The 17,070-nt window shown below is 41.8% G+C and overlaps 1 protein-coding gene across 1 annotated transcript; it reads right to left on the bottom strand.

Moving 5' to 3' along the window:
- Window positions 1-855: 855 nt before the first annotated feature.
- Window positions 856-16,605, bottom strand: LOC112560508. Its single transcript, XM_025232411.1, is given in 5 exon segments — window positions 856-2,830; window positions 3,206-3,470; window positions 3,716-4,356; window positions 4,358-4,531; window positions 14,850-16,605. Coding segments are annotated over 5 exon segments (1,596 nt in total). The 5' UTR covers window positions 15,009-16,605; the 3' UTR covers window positions 856-2,473.
- Window positions 16,606-17,070: the final 465 nt, after the last annotated feature.

Raw genomic sequence — 17,070 nt, 5'->3', positions numbered from 1 at the left:
TCAGTATGACAGATTTGAGAACGATTGGAAGAGAATATAAGCTCCATGTTTTTTGCTTATTTTTTCTTTAGAAAAGTGGTCTCAATAAATTGCGTGTGTTATCCCAGATTTTATCAACGCGAACAATAGAAATGTAAATATAATAAAAAGCTCTTTCTTTCATTCACGGATGCGTAACAGACATGCGCATGAACTTACACGCCTGCTGGGAAATGAAGCTTTAAACTGTTTAGCAGAACGGTCCCTGCCGACTCAATCTTTGGTTACCTGGGTCACAGTGCTCCAGCGCTGCACTTTCCACTCATGCACATGCAAACCACATCTCAGTAATACGCTTACACACTCGAAAAGAAACTCAAACAAGAAATTCCGATGACTCATTAAACACCATTACGGTCACCATCAAAAGGTTGCGAGGTAACAGCGGTTGCAAGCTTTTCGTCTCTACATTAAATTGAACAAGTCATTGAATTCATTGTAAAATAATGTTTTCCGTAGAAGCCGACATGCAACATGATTCGCGCAAAGCTTTGTTGTGAAGCATTTACACGGATCGTTGAACCGACTGATGCAAGCACTCGGTGATTATCGAGTTCTTTGTCTACAAAAATAAAACAGCTATTATCATTTAAACATTTGTTTTTCAATTTTGTTCATTTCTGCAGTTTTTTTTTTAAAAAAAAAGCTATAAATACATGGAGGTACTATTTTCTTATTTCACAACTTTAAAACATTACAATTTTCGGAAACAAGAATTCTAAAACAAGAATAAATGTATCCACTGCATCGTTGTTTTGTTTTTTTTTTTTTTTGTTTTTTTTTTTTTGTTTTTTTTTTTTTTTGTTTTTTTTTTTTTTTTGTTTTGCTTTGCTTTTTACTGATTACATGAATAAGACCATGCCGGAAATTCAAGCATTTCCACGTGATAAAAGTGTTTTATGTATAAAATTGTCTTAATTGTGTGTTCTTCATTAGGTTACCTTCTCGAACAATCAATCCGCTAAGAGGGGCTCAGGCGGAAGTTATAGCGACATTTTCTTTTTATTTTGTGCTTGACGCTGTAGAATGAAACGAAGTAATAAAAAGTTCCTTTTGTAAGTTCTTTTGAACTTTTAAACTCCAGCAATCATAAAAAAATTACTTAAAAGATCTGACAACAGAATGATATTATGTATACGTAAGGTGCAACTGATAAACAATTAAAATAAATAGGCCTGCAACATTGAGCAAGACAATCAAATCGAAGACTTCCACAAATATTGAGTTCCGAGTCCAAGACTTCATCACAGGAAATTTGCAAATGCCATTCTCTCAGCCTTCCCCACTGCACGCTATTTCCCACAACTATTGCGCTCTGGAGTTTTTTGTTAATAAATTAGCAAAGGTACACATGTATTAATTATCCATAAATTATTTTCACCATATTCATTTCATTTAGGAAAAAAGTAACAAACAATATTAACCATTCCTACATGAGTGCCAAGTCAAGGTCAATTTATCCTCAAACGCCAAACTTTTTTTTTTTAATAACTACTAACACTACGCTGACATAAATCACGGTTGAGTGCACACATTCACACGTCTTCTCCCCCAACCCTTCAGCTCTGTCAGCGTGACTGAACTCACATTATATTGTATTTTAATGCTTTCCTCCCTCTCTCTCGTGAGAGAGAGAAAAAAAGAGAGAGACTCGCGTTTCGATTTTCTAGGCGCTCTCCTTTACTTATTTATTTCAAACCCTCGCCTCCTAAAAATCCGTCTTAAATCCCTGTTGGTTAAATCTGAGGGTTTTGACTTATACTGGACCGCTGGACACACAATTACAAAACGACTGTTTCAGTCTCATCAAAAGTGAAAACGAATGTATTATGTACAGCTTCATCCTCCTCTATTCTGATTATTAATTAACATTTGCTCACCCGGAAATGAAATAGTGCACTCTGGTGCTCTCATCAACAAACCATGCACTCATTGTCTTCGTCACTTTGAAGATATGTTTCCATCAGTCATCAGTTTTGGAAACGGTGTGAGCATGCGCGTGACGCCCGGAAGTGAATTTATGCTTTGGCCTCGATTTAGAAGAGGAAACTTCGTCGGCAAGCAGTCCAGATATATATATATAGTCTGAGAGCGGGAGCGAGAAACTAACCATTTCCATTCTCGTTTGCCCAAGAGCTTTGGCTGATCCGGCCAACGCTAACTGCACTGTGATTGTCCATAAACAGATTTTTCCTTCTTTTCATGTGAATTTGTTTTTATAAATTTCCTTTTAAAACAAACTGTAGATTATAAACAATAAATACCAGGTAGATAGGCAACTGAGCATGCGCATAGTACAAACGGAAGGGCCTTAAGCTTCGCGCCAAGCTACTTGGAACCTCGGAATAAGTTCGGGAGGCAGACAGCTATATATCCTCCCATGAAAGTTTGTGGTTTCAGTGCCCTCATCCCTGCACCTCACTCTCAACGGACGCTAAGGCTTCGGTAGAACGTGTCTCTTCCTCTCTTTAATTTTCTCTTTGAGAGACGGCGCCAGCTTCACTGTCGATGGCCGATCGTAGATTTCCTCCACCTTCTCGGGGCTCGTCTTCAGGTGGTGGATGATCTCCAGCTGCAGCAGCTGCCCGGACAAGGACGTCACCTCGGACTCCAGCTCCTCCAGACTGTCGGAGATTCGGTCCGCGTCGCTGCGCAGGGCTTCGTATGACTTTTCCCCGTTTTCGACCTTAACCGAGAGGCGAACCTTCTCCTCTGATTTGACGTGAATCTCATCTTGTATGGCAAGCAGGTCTTTCTCCATGGCTCCCAGCAGCTCTTTCAGCTCCTTTACCTGGCAGATGACAGGATATAAAATTAAATGTGAATTAATCTTAAAGTATAAAAGGTCAGACGGTTCCCTAAACCCCTGTACGCTACTTTGAGGTTTGGAAAATTAATGTTGTGAAAATAGATAACAAGAAGGATAGGCTAAGGAATAGTGGCACACAGACTAACAGATGAGAACAAACATAGTTGCAATCATACGTTCGGAATCAGCAAACACATGTTCTAGCTCCTGACATATATATACACGTACCTAACCGCATTTACAGAGGCGCACACTCTCACCCCGCCCTACTCCCCTTCTCTTCCTACACACACACACCAACTCACCACACACCCACACCAACACACAAACTGACACACACACACTGGACAGGCCAACCTGTTGTACAAGTCGCGAGCGCTTGGTCTGCAGGTTGTAGTTGCGCTTGGTGTTGGCCAAAGTCAGCTTGAGGAAGTCCGCCATGCTCTCCTTCTGCTGCATCTCGTCGTGACGCACGCGGCGCTCGTGCTCGCTGTCGTTCAGCTGCTGCTCCAGCACGTACAGCTCGGCCTCGATCTTGTGCAGCTTCTCGCGGTTGTTCTTCAGCAAGATGGTGGCAGCCTTCAGGCTCTTCTCGTACTTCTTTTGCTTCTCTTTCTGCGACCTGCCGATACCATTTATCAGACTTTAATTTTGTTTATTTACTGTCTCTGAAGTATTTTACCCATTTGTTCGTCTACCGCTTTTTTTTTTTTTTTTCTTTTGTTCTCTAAGATTCGAGTTCCTTGCCACAGACTTAATTTTAGTTATTGGTGAATGATTTGAATCGGATAAACATGCAGGTAGATATGCTCGAAGGAATGAGAGAAAAAAAAAGACGAAGAGTGGCAAGAACTAAAGGTGGCTAACCTCAAATCCTCTTCTCTCTTGCGGGTCATGGTCCTCGTCTGCCGAATGAAATCGTGAATCTCGTGCATAAACTGCTCGTCCCTTTTCAACCACTGGTACGCCAGGTCGCACATGCAGTCCATCTTGTAGCACACGTCGCCGACGAACCGCAGCAGCGGGAAGGCCTTCAGATCGCAGCTCAGCAGGATGAGCTCGGCGAAGGGTGTCTTCTGGAAGAGGTCCTGGTGGACTCCACTGTCGAAGCTCTTCAGCAGTATCTGCGCATTAGTGAGGATCTGCTCGATCTGCTTCATGTACTCTGAAATATCCCCCGTGTACTGTATACATACGTCAAGGTGGATGTCGGTGTCATTGTAGCTGATGTAGTTCAGCTTCAGGCGATTCAGGACGTTGGCCTGGAACTTAGTCACCACGGCTCGCAGGCTCTCGAAGGCTGATTTGAGCTTCCCCCAGAACTCCGTCAAAAAAGCGACGCACTCGTGATCGACGTCGTTGTTGCCGTCCTCTTCACCATCGTCGCCGCTGCCGAGCTCGCGCAGCTGATTCAGAAGAGAGACGAGCCGCGTCTCGCTGTCGATGACTTCCAGCTGCTGAGAACGTTTCCGCAGCTGCGCGTTGGCCCGCAGGAGGTGCCTGTCGCAAACTTTTCAGGTAGGCTTCGAACTCTTCTTCGTTTGGCTGCATCGCGCTGTAGTACTCGCACTGCAGGTGTTTAAGGTCGTCCAGCACGTCCTTGACCCTGGCCTTCATGAAATCCATGCCCTCCAGGTACACGCGCTGCAAGCCAGCCCTGACGGCCAGGGACATTGGCGGATTCTGCAAAGACAATTCAATTTTGTGAAGGCTTACAATTCCATAATTTTATTTTCTAATCTCGCTAATTAATTCCACGGTGCTGTGTTTTTATACTTTAACTTGATTTCTTCTTATAATAAGACAGCAATAAATTAGTGAGAAGCTTGAAAACAGACATTAAAAAAAGGAAAAAAGTTTGATTTTTTCCCCATTAGGTCAATGAAAATAGCTAACGGGTCCTGTTTCTGTGGCTTAAGAGGCAGTGGTCTGTCAGTGATTCACCTTGGTTTACGGGACAAGGAAAGCAAAGCCCTGCCATCTTATTAACGTTCCCGGCAAAAAAAAAAAAAGGTGGGTAACCACAACTTATGTAGGAAAGAGCGAGTTTCCCAGTTACAGGTCCAGACAAGCTTCATCGAATCCACAGACTATGGCACCTCTCCTTTTTCTACCTCGTACTGCGAGGCTTAGAATTATGCGGGGATTTATTAGTGTTTACCTATGTTAATGGTAGGCAATTATCGCATAAACATAGCCCGCGCGTTTGTTATTCTGGTCCCTTGACGTCACAGTAGAAGTCCTGCTAGCGGACTGTCCGGGAACTGTGATAAAGCCGTACACGCCATCTTTTTTTTTTTTTCTTTTTTTCTCCTCAGCACAGAGTTGGGGCAAGTCGTCATCGATTGAGAACGACCTTTAGTCACTGTTATATTTCCTCACACTACAGAATAGCAGACGAGGTCGTTTAATTCATTATTCACACTGCAAAAGTCACCAATATTGATCGCGCAAGGTAAAGCCAGAGGCTTTTATTGGGTCGGGGTGACCGCAGCATTCCTCCCCAAGTTACATTTGTGTTTAAGTTCCTGTCCCTCCCATTCCTTATAACCTTTGCTCCCTTTCCACTCCCACCCCTCAACAAAAAGTGTCAGCCGACTCTTTAACCGCGTTTAAAGTATATTGAGGTAGGGCACGGCTTAAGTACCTTGGATAACGAGCGTCGAGCTTTTGCTCCCTTCACTGGCTTCCGAACCGAGGGAAAACAGATTGCTGGAAGGTGTTTGCTTTCTCTGTGCGTGCATGCGTGTGTGCGTACGTCCATAAAGGGTAAAGGGAGAGAAAGAAATACAGAGCGATAAATTATGCGTCCAAGCTGTGATGGAAATTTGTCGACATAACTTTTATACCAGTTGTGTGTGGGCCAAGGTCCTGGGGGACAGAGGGAGGGGCTGCCGAAGCAGTTCATGGTCATTTTTGGGTAAAGAGGGGAAAGTATAGTCTGCAGGATGCGTTCGATCCTTGCCTCTGTCAAACTGTATGTTGTGGAATTTGCACTTCTGTTTATTCAGGATTCATCTGCTTGTAGTTTGTCTTATTTTTGAAAAGCTCTTAACAAATAATTTTCAAAAAGCGCTATATAAATGTTGCTTATGATTTGTCCCATTTGCATGAGCGCATGTGACAATGTGTGTGTGTGTGAGAGAGAGAGAGAGAGTTGACATTCTTGTATTCTCGTGTTTCCGTGCCACTTCAAACGATAACATCACGAAACGATCTGCTGAAATAATCAATAACATAATGCAGATAAAATATAGTATAAACCCTTACAAATATTAAAAATATGTTTCCTGCTGTTAACTACACTTTTATTGCCAGACAGCATATACAGACATCCCCAACACAAGAAATTTCGATGATTTTTCTGGGACCGCCTCACCGGAAGACATAAAAGCCATGAATGTGAGGACAATACACAAAAACGGGTTTGTGTACCCTGGGGTAGACAGAGCAGTGTACACGGTTCCTTTACCACCACGTCAATTAATTTTTTCGTCTCGGGTAACCTTTTTCGGTAAAGCTAACAAGACAGGACTTCAGGCAGAAAAAAGATGAAGGTAGATATAAGCACCTTTCTGCTGTTAATGTAATTCACTCCTTACTCCCCACCCACCCTGAGTCCTTTGTCACAGTTTTTGTCAGTGCAGATCAGTCTTCAATAATACAACATATAATCGCTATGGCCTTATTACATTGTTACTTTAGGGATAGTTACAGTAATCAACAATTCAAATATCTCTTACAATATTTTTCTAAACTAAAATTATTCCCTTTCTCTTTTTTTTTTTCTTTCTTTGAATTTTATTTAGCTCTTGTGGTAGGTGTAAATACCTTACGAATGGTACTAAAAATTATCGATCTGACTTACAATGGTAGAGGGCTGGAGCTTGGGCTGCATTTAAAAAATAAGGTGTAATTAAGCAGTCATTAAAATAAAAAAAAACAAGCAAACTGAACGGCAAGTGCAAGGAGATCAACAAAAGCCTTTCTCAACACGGGTACTTTCTCTAACAGGCGGTGTTACAGAATGATCTGTTACAGTCGTGAGTCTGAAAGCTACTTGAGATAAGCTAAGCTAACATTTAAATGGGATTTTTTTTTTTTTTTTAACATTTTATGTTTGTAAAATATAGTACAGTAAATCCTTCTAACGGGGTTATTCTGGGTGCATTCGATTTTTTTAACAACACTGGCAAGAGAGCAACTACAGCACAATGGAGACTCAAAATAATATTAATCTCGTTCCACGTTGCAGGAGGAGGGTGATAATTTTTAACTCCATTTACAAGAGCCTAGACACACAGAGAAACTGTAATATGTATGTTTTCCTATTGTTTGCTAAAAACAAAGCAGAAAAAAATGAAAAGAGGGTGTGACACAGAACACGCTTTCAGGCTTGTGATAGCATGTATTGTTTTGAAGGTGAGGATTTTTTGGTCATGGAAGAAAGAAAATAATAAGTTTAAGTGGCTCTGACCTAGCTGTACACCTCCCCAGAGGTAACAATAGCGGCTTTCATAAGAAACCTGTCAGGAATATCCGACAAAATTATATAAATAAAGGTCTTGTAGCACGAAGTAAGCAGAGACAACACACCATATCTTTTAACTTTACCGCTAGTGTCTAAACATGCACTACATACACCTACAAACACACACACGTATATAACACATACTACATTTCATTAATTTCGCAAAGAAATCTCATCATTTTGAAAAAAACCCAAACTATATTAATCTTTTTTTCGCATCATATATTCTGTTGACTTCGTGTTTCATGCCAGACCTGAACTCCAAGTAAAAGACAATTCTCAAGCGCTCTTCCCTTCCTGTTTAGTGTCCGCGATCGTTTTAATTAATGAGCGCAGCATGCGGCACGTGTACCGTGGTCACTAATTGATGGTTCCTACACTTCAAAGACCAAGCCGCTTCGCCCCGGGTTTCACTCTGGACTCGAAATGAAAGCGAGACTGGCGTGCCGGCACATAAATCAGACTAACAAAAGACCGAGTTAAGCACCGACCAAAAAGAAAACCTCAACCATCAGAGACTGAACTGAGTTCGAACAGTTCGATGTCTCAGCCAGGGATTCAGCGCTGACGCCACGGTGAATAATAATTAAAAAAAAAATACAATATGACAGCATGCAACGAGATCGACATCAGTGTAAAACAGTAAATAAATTAATAAAAACAGTGTTACTAGCATGGGCCTAGTACTTACTACTACACGAAAGCACATTCTGGATTTGATAGAGAGGCTCAGGTAAGAATACCTGTCTGGCGTGCTAAACGATTATGTCAGCTTTGTGTAAGTAGGGACAGTGCCTATCACGTTAAACAGTGTTTGTAAGTGGTTCACCATGTCTAAACCAAAGCTTGTAGAGTGCACAGCTTTCCTTTTGTCCCTAACCCTTCCTTGATACATCTTATATCCTAGTAGGCAGGCAGGGGGAGTTTCCCAGGCCGCGAACAATCCCCATTACACTTAATGTGTCGACGAACAATTGTCAACTCATCTATGGCCATCTGAAAAAAAGGGAAAAAGAGCCGGACTAGCTATAACATTTAATGGATTTTAAAGCCAATATCAGCAGTTAAAATGAACATACCTCTTTCCCTGTAAAAAAATGATTTATATCGTGTATTACTGCAACATCAAAGGCAGCCTAAAGTGTTTTGCAAGAACAAAATAAAATAACAAAACTCGGGTGCTGGAGGCTTCTGCTCGTCTTACACCTGTCTACCTGCTGGGGGTATTAACTAGAGATCACGTTGATGAACCTCATGCCTGACAATTGTACCAGCCACAAAGCAAATGGTGGGTTCCACCTTTGTGTGCTTAGTCATCTGGAACTCGGGTTCGTGGGAGAATACTGAACTGTCGTGACCTACACACCTGTTTGCTCTCCCACCCACTCAACCACCCCACCCCCAAGTTTGGAGACTTCTTTATTTGCATTCAGCTTCCAAGTTCGGTTATATAAGTAGGCCGATAGAGTGGTGTACTAGCCATGGACTGTGTCTTGTAGGAAACTTAAAAACCACAAACACAGAGGGGTACCCTGAAGCAAATACTGGGTCAGACTTGTACAGGTAGTGAAAAAAAACAAACACAGCCCCGAGTAAGACACACGTAGTGACATTTATGACTGAACTAGACTAGCATATAACATTGACAAAATAATTTCCACTAAAAATATTAAAGATAGTACAACCTTGTGTGCTGATGATATTTCTCAAGTGTTAAGCCAAACAATGACAGACTTAAAATTTGAATGGTAAGACAATGCTCCAACTATTGTGCTCTTCATGTCCAGTATCCAGGATAGTTTTTAAATCAGAAAGTTTTGCACTTCCTGCACCAACACTAAAGCGAGGGTTCCTTTCAAATCCTTTTTGCCTAGGAAGCTCTGTATGTGCGGGTAAAATTCGTCCTCTTTGTGCTGTCACATAAGCGATTCATAAATTTGAATTAGAAGCGAGACACCTGACAAAGGAAGACAGAGTGATTTCAAGCCATTCTGAGGAACTTAGCACCTGTTAATCTGAGATGGTAGGGAAAGGACGAATAAAGAAAGGAGCTGGTGAAAATGGAATAAAGGCTGAAAGGAGGGAAGAAAAAATAAAGGATTAGGTAGACAGAAAGAGAGAGCAGCGAACCAGAACTCGCATCAATTCAACAAAAGCCAGATGTCACTAGAATATCATAACTGGTTAGACCAAGTGAACGATCACTTTGGTACTATGTCTACATCCTGTAATCCATTTTAGCTAGTCGATAATTAATTTACTAACCCTATATTACACGAACGTCAAGCATAATCTACCCATCATCCAGTTCTTTCATTTCTCACATAAATACATAAATAAATAGCTTTTTGGCTTAACCCCCTTTGGCGACAGCTAAAATAAAGTGCAGCTTGGGGCTTTCTTTTTTATTTTTGTTCCATTCGAGGTGGAGGAATTGGCGGTGGGTATGTGTTATGGAAGTTGTGAGATAAGAAAAAGAATTAATTAAATGCATTTGAGCGTATTTCGTTCATGATGTTTCAACGCACAAACAGCCTTGTCCTTCCAAACCTCCAATCATCTCTTGCAAAAATTGCTTTCAACTTTTTAATTAACTTCTTGTATACGGAGTCTGAGGCTCAAGAGACTTGCCAACACTAATTTCTGTTGCTATATGTTGGCGGTCAACAAACAATCTAATGTGTGTACTTTCCTTCACCAGCTCCCATCCACAGAATTTCTTAAATATTTATCATTACAAATGATAATTATCTGCATGTGTTCATTATTATTTTTGTTATTGTTGTTGTTTTGTATGAGTATGTATGTTTAGATGCTTTTAATCCCTCTTCATGCAGAGAGTGAACAAAAAAGATTCTCATGAAGTCCCACTGGTGGATTCTTCTCGTTCGTTGTCAGGTGCTGCTGTGTGGATTCCCCAGGGATGAGACAAGCTGATGGTAACAGGCACCTTTGATGGACATGTTTACATTCATCCATCACCATCACGTGACGTGAAAGAAAATCGAAGGTATGACGGTAGGATATTAACCTAATCACACAGAGTCTGGAGAGGGAGCAGTTGCATAGTGTGAAGATGGACAGAAAGGACCTTGATGCAAGAGCTGGACACATTAAGAGACCGCTGTGCGAGTTGCCATGGAGACGTGAGCTATTTGTAGATTCTCGGCGCTGATGTGTCTGGAGGGAAGTGATAATGGCGCCGTCTGATCCTCCATCCCCTCGTCCAATTTCCCAATCGAACTGAAATGATTTCTCTAAAACAAGTGGTTATTTATTGCTGTCTCTATATTAAGCAAGTGTTTGTCTTCTCAGGAGGACTTGGCTTTATGTGTGCGTGGGCGGGAGAGAGGAAGGAAGTCTGTGCGTTTGTGTATTTGTGTGTGAAAATAGCAACATCCTCCTATCGCACATGAATGTTCAAATTCATTCAGAATGAGTCAGCACGTTCTATTCATCACATTTGAACACTGCATGTTCAATAATTGGATAGCGATTCACAATTAACAATTCATGATTGTATATTATTTGTGTGTGTGTGTGTGTAATGTTGTTGAAGGAGAAACAAGTCAAGCGATATTGATATTGTTTTTGATAATTTTATTATTAAGTACATCTAGATAGGGCAGTTTTATTAGATGTCCTTATTGCGCTTTCCTACTTTTGCTGGATTTTACTATAATGGCACATCACAATAACGAAATAACTCTGTAAACAACCCACACACAAGTCGAAGAAAAAAACTTATTCTTGCTTTTTCAATTAACATGTTGTGCTTAAACATTTCTGATCGACCCAATCGACATTTCACACAATTGTAACCGGAACTTCAGGTGTGTTGGGCAGCAACATAAAGGTAGGGAGTAAAATAACCTCTACATATATTATGTGTTATCATGTCATTGAGTCATCGTGTGAAAATAATTCTAAACATTTTCGATGAATCATTTCATTCAGAAGAACAGCATTGCTCTGTTGTGCAATCGATGCAGAAGAGCTTACATCCAGGTCAGACCTGTAAAGTGGCTCATCCTCTCTAAACAGTCAGAGCTGATTCTGTTTGAGCAATGTTTTATTAACCAAGCACAAAGAGGCGGCCGTCAAGATCGAGTTTCGCGGATTACATAATGCGTGTGCTTGCTATGGTTCGTTTCCAGGGTAACGGAGTTTTCGCGTCCTTGTATTTATACAGGGATAAAAGAGAGGTTCAGATTTCAGTCACTTGAGTCGTTTCTTTGAGCTCACGTCTTTTACAAAATGAACTTCAACTTTGGACGTACAACATTACTTAAATAAGTATTCTGAAAGAATTTGTTTATACGTCTCCATGAAACTTATTGTATCTTAAGGTAATTTCTCTGGGTTTTCAGAAGTATCCTAAAGTCCAGTTGTACTGACACGTTCATTGGAAATGAGTTGGCAAACAAGTTGGGACTTAGTATATTGACCGAGGTTCCAATGGCCTGAAAGTTCGTCCTGAAACTATTCCTTCCCTGTGACCTTTTCATACAACTTTGCCAAACCTGACCAAACATTTCACGAAAGATCTTTACATGCTAACAACACCTGTTTCAATCATGTTTAATTTATAGTGATCAGGTTGCTCGTTAGTACAGTGTAAGCACAAAAACAAATACCTTCGCGATCCCCGGGATCGGACAGGTACAAAGAAACACAAAGTCCCTTTACTCAACTCCCAGAGACGCTTTAACAAGGTCTTGTCCTTGTTGCTTTTCCCTCCTTGCTACTAGATTCACTTCCATGCATATAGTAGGCTTGCTGCCGGTTCATAGAGTAAATCATACTGATTTGCTTTCTTGCGTGAAAAAAGTAATCTTTTCACTCGAAGGGAATTCTTTCTTTCGAAGCCTTTGCAAGGAGGTCCACGCCCCTGAAAGCATTTGATCTGTGGTCGCCTAGTGTTACACCCGTGGGTAGCGGAACTTCAAAGTAATCCGCGCTGTGTATGTGGAAGCATAATATGTAAAACACACACACACAGGGAAAGACAGAAAGGGAAAGAGAGAGAGAGAACTGTCGAATTTGTAACGATCTGGTAGACTATCACAACTAGAATATTTCGTTATGTGTCGATTATTTATCTTTTGTCACAAACAGACAATAATGCGAGATTACTATTTAGCATGTATACATGTATGATGTACTTGTTCATTGTTTTTATTGTGTGTGCACTTGCGTGCGTATGTACGTACGTGTACGCACCTCTGACCAAATTTAGTCTCTGCGTATCTAAGCTACACAAGCTCAAGATGATTTGTTAGGAACCTGGCAACATGGTGGATTAGCCTAAACACACACACACACGCACACACACGCACGTACACACACACACAAGTAGAAGTCATGCAGATCAGGTATGACAGGGGAGCTCATGGCTAGCGGTCCTTCAGCGTTGCTGGGTAATAATCACTGATTACATATAACTTCTCCATTAAGTATTATACTTATTTAACACAAAGATATGGGGCTTAAAGTCCTTGAGAACTGTGGCATGTTTGAGGCACAGACGAGTAAGCTGTTGCTCTCAATCACACGTAGGCACGAAAGCACCCTGCTCTGTGTAAAGAGATATGTGCAAATTGTACAATAATCCGGAGGGAAAGGCCTTGTGCTGTGCCTAAGATCTCCTTGACTAAAGATCCATCTATAGTATATAGTTACATATTTTAAAAAAGAATCCCATATAAAAGAAACAACCGATTTCTATTCTATAAACACATGCACAAGAAGCTCTATAAATGATATGCATACAATTTCACTACACATCATCTAGATCAGGGGTGGGCAATTAATTTTCCCAAGGGGCCGGATGAGAAACTGGGATGGTTCTAGAGGGCCGGACTAATATAGTTAACTCAGTTTTACCAATACTGTATATATAGTATATTTACTGGTGGGCGGCCAGCGGGCGGGCCGGTCAGAGACAGGAGGCGGGCCGGATCCGGCCCGCGGGCCGGCGTTTGCCCAGGTCTGATCTAGATATATAACCACACACACACACACAAGATCCTACTCGTACAACCATCACCAAAGTCTTTAGCCACATACAGAAGAAAATATTTAAAGAGCAGCCATCCTCAAGTTCATGTCATTACAACAAAATGAACACTTTTCCCCCCATTCCCCAACATCCCCCCCCATTCACACCACACACACACACTTTTGCAATAGTTTCAGTGCACATTTCCCCCACCCCTTCACACACCCCTTCTAAAAGGCCATAACCACCATAACCAGCAAGTCCACCTAGTCAATTAGTTCCAATCTCTTTTTTTTCAGGATCGAAATATAAAAAGACCAAATTGCGTTTGTACTGCGACTCTTGTTGACCATTTCAGTTTCCACCCAAACGCTTCAGACACTTCAGACATCTGTAAAATATCTGTAAGTCTGCAAGCAGATTATCTGAGTATTTTCAACTAATCACTTAAGACACCTTCACGGATACCCTATTTTGTCAATATGTCATGCATAATTAAATTAAGGCTTTGGATTTTGAATTGGAAATTGGGCAACACTAAGAGTTGCAGGACATTAGTTTCAAGATGGAGCAAGCTTCACACTTAAGACCAACACAAAGCTCTAGTCTAAGCGGTCTGAGAAAAGTCCCAGCCACACATGCGAAGCACTAAACTCATAAGTTGAATTATTTATGTTGCTTCGTTTTACGGAGTCCACGATTTCCGAAGGTTTTCGATAATGCAGACCATGCACTAGAGAGAGAGAAAAACAAACTTTCGAAGTACTGAGCAACATACCGTTAGTCTGAGGTTGATGTAGTGTATTTTCATGTGTTCGTATAAATTGTGATCAGATGACTCGGTTATGGTCTGCAAACAGTATTTTTAAGCTAAATGAGAGTAATACTTCTGATACTGTTTTGGCTAGACAGGGAAACAAAAACGAAAAACAGTGAGAATAGGAACTGAAGTAGAAGAACGAGGTAGCCTGCTGTCATGCAAAGAACAGGAAGGACGCATAAATGTGACTGGCAAAAACAACCGACAGAACTATTCTTGAACTTCAGCCTGAAAGAACTGTAACAGGATGCAAAAATTCTATTAAAAAAATTCTTCGAATTTTCTCTCCCTCCTCGTACTTTGCAAGTCTTGCTCCCAGAAAGAGCAACTCAGCCGAGGCTTGTGACATTTTTTTTCTTCATTCTTTTGAGTTCCTGAGACCATGCCTGTCGGACTTTTAGTGTTTTAGAGAAAATGAAGCTGGCTGTTTGCTCATGACCAAAGATAACATAAACTAACTTAATGTACTAACTTAAAGTGATTATTTAACAAGCGGATTTTTGTTTGTACTTCATCTTCTACAATAAACTTCTTCAAGATATTATCACTAAACTAAGCTGCTTGAATGTTTTAAAAATAAAATCAATGAGATTTAGCTTCGTATAGTTAACCTGTTAGAGATGAACACCATTAATTTAGCTTTACTTACCTGACTTCTGGTTGTTGCCAGGGATGTACTTCGTGCCGTGTTCGCGCCCACAAGTCCATCTTCAGGGGCTGGACCGTTTAGGGTCAGTGGTTCTGGGGCCGACAAGGCTGCCACATTCTGTCTTTTTAGTCGATCTCTCCTGTTGGCATTGGAGACCATCGGAGGAACCGCCACAGCTCTAATAGCCACCGGAATCTTGGTGCCTCCTCCTAATGGACGAACCAACCTGGGAGTCTACTCTGGAAGCCATGTCTTTTCTCGTCTTAGCTCTTGACACCCTTAATAAGTTCCAGTCTGAAATCTGGTAAAGTCTCTCGGTCCTCCTGGAAGGTTGGACAGCATTTCCAGGCCGTTCTGTACTCAGACTCGACACAGATGAAACACGTTAACAGAATGAAACATCACCTACGAATTCGATCTCTCATCGGCGATAAAGTTGATAGCCCTTGCCGTAAATAACTTCGATCCATGAGTACGAAGCAATAACCATTCTCACTCCACCTGCAGCTGTCGTCTTGTTATTCTGTCACCCAGAAGCCAGGCTCAACCACCCACCACCTCGATCCACCCTTTCATGCGTCAACTTCAAGGTTGTGCATTCTTTCTAGGATCTTTGCACACCGAACTTCCATGGCGAATTTCACAGTCGTATGTCCTGAATATCGGGATCATCGAATGGGTTTAAAGAAGAAAATGAAAGCACATGCTCATAACAGGCATAATGGGTATTTGTAAGAGTGGGGATAAAACCCAGGGCACTGCGGGATATGCTTCCGAAGAGCTTGATTATGCAAAATCCTTGTTGGTAGGCCCCTCCACCTTTAGGGTCGCTGCACACACACCTTCCTTCTTTTGATTTTTTTTTTTCAAACACTGTTTTGAAGGCGTCTGAGGAGCTAAGAAAACAAGATCGTTTCGATGCAGATTCAGTTTGGTAACCCGCACAACAACGACAGCAAGTCTTGAGAACTGTAGTTATGCCATATGTTGTGATAGCATGTTGTTACTCTCGTCCGATAACAAACAACAACGTAGCCCAATCTTTCGTCAGCGAGCGACTTTGATGTGTCTGGTGGGTATATGTGCCACCCGGGTACCCACGTTCACCAGAAGTCGGTGACCTTAGACTAGAACTTTTTTGGGTAGATATGTTGTCCATCTCCCCTCCCCTCAAACCCTTTCCCGTTTGATCTTTCGTTGTCTACTCACAAAACATGGATGTCATTCAGGTCCACGCCTATACTGTTCTGCAATAGTTGCATCGAAAGTTTCTCGTCTTTGCTATTTTCTGACAAGTCAGAAGTCAAGATTCCACCTACCTGTGCACCACAAGTCGTGGGGTTGCCGCCTACTCGACGCAGAAAACAAAACAAGACGGGAACAGTGAAGGCTAGAACACGACACATACCTAACCCTCGGCTTGCAGTCGTGCCGTGTGGAGCTTTGTCTTCTGAACTGCTGCTGACGACAGAAAATGGGTGATCCGATCCCTCCCTAAACTCTCCCCCACTCTTTCTCTCTCTTATCGCGCTTCGATCTGCGACCGTAAAACACGCAGTTGTCGACTGCCGCGCCGCGTGGCGTGTGAGTGGGGTGGCTGCGGGTGGGTGGACAGGGTATGTGTGGTAAGGGGAGGAGGTACCCAGATCACGTGATCTTTTTGGCGCTACGCGTCTCCGTTCTCGGCTGCCGTATTCCTGTCATGAACACCTTTTTTTTCTTTTTTATAATGTTATGATTTTGACCGGCAGTACAGAGGTAAAATACTTTCTTATCACCATGTTATGGGCTTAAATCTTAATGTGTCACCGGGGCAAACTCAGGATAAACACGATTTTTTCCATCTAACTATAACTCTTGTGTCGACATTCTTACTTCCCTCCCACTCCCCTCTAACCATCACCCAACTTCGCTGTTGAAACAATTCCAACACCACCGCCCTACACACACCGCATAGATGCACACTGTGTACCCGTCCAAAAGATTTGGTTAGGGAAATTTTATCCTTCCAGGCTGCTTGCAAGTTAGTAAAATACCAAACCACGTATGTCCGGCTAATAGACTTTCTAGTGGTGTCGCCGGTACCTCACTTCCTGATTGGCGAATGCGATATAAATATCTCACAGCCATGTAATACAACTCCGTTATCTCATCATGAATTTGTACGATACGAGATTTCCTCCTGTCTGCTCTAGGTCGTCATTGAACCATGAAACCCAGG

The sequence above is a fragment of the Pomacea canaliculata genome, linkage group LG3 (assembly GCF_003073045.1).
Source record: "Pomacea canaliculata isolate SZHN2017 linkage group LG3, ASM307304v1, whole genome shotgun sequence".
NCBI lineage: Eukaryota > Metazoa > Mollusca > Gastropoda > Architaenioglossa > Ampullariidae > Pomacea > Pomacea canaliculata.
Note: the sequence above shows the minus strand (reverse complement) of the source record. Positions and strands in the feature narration are given on the sequence as shown.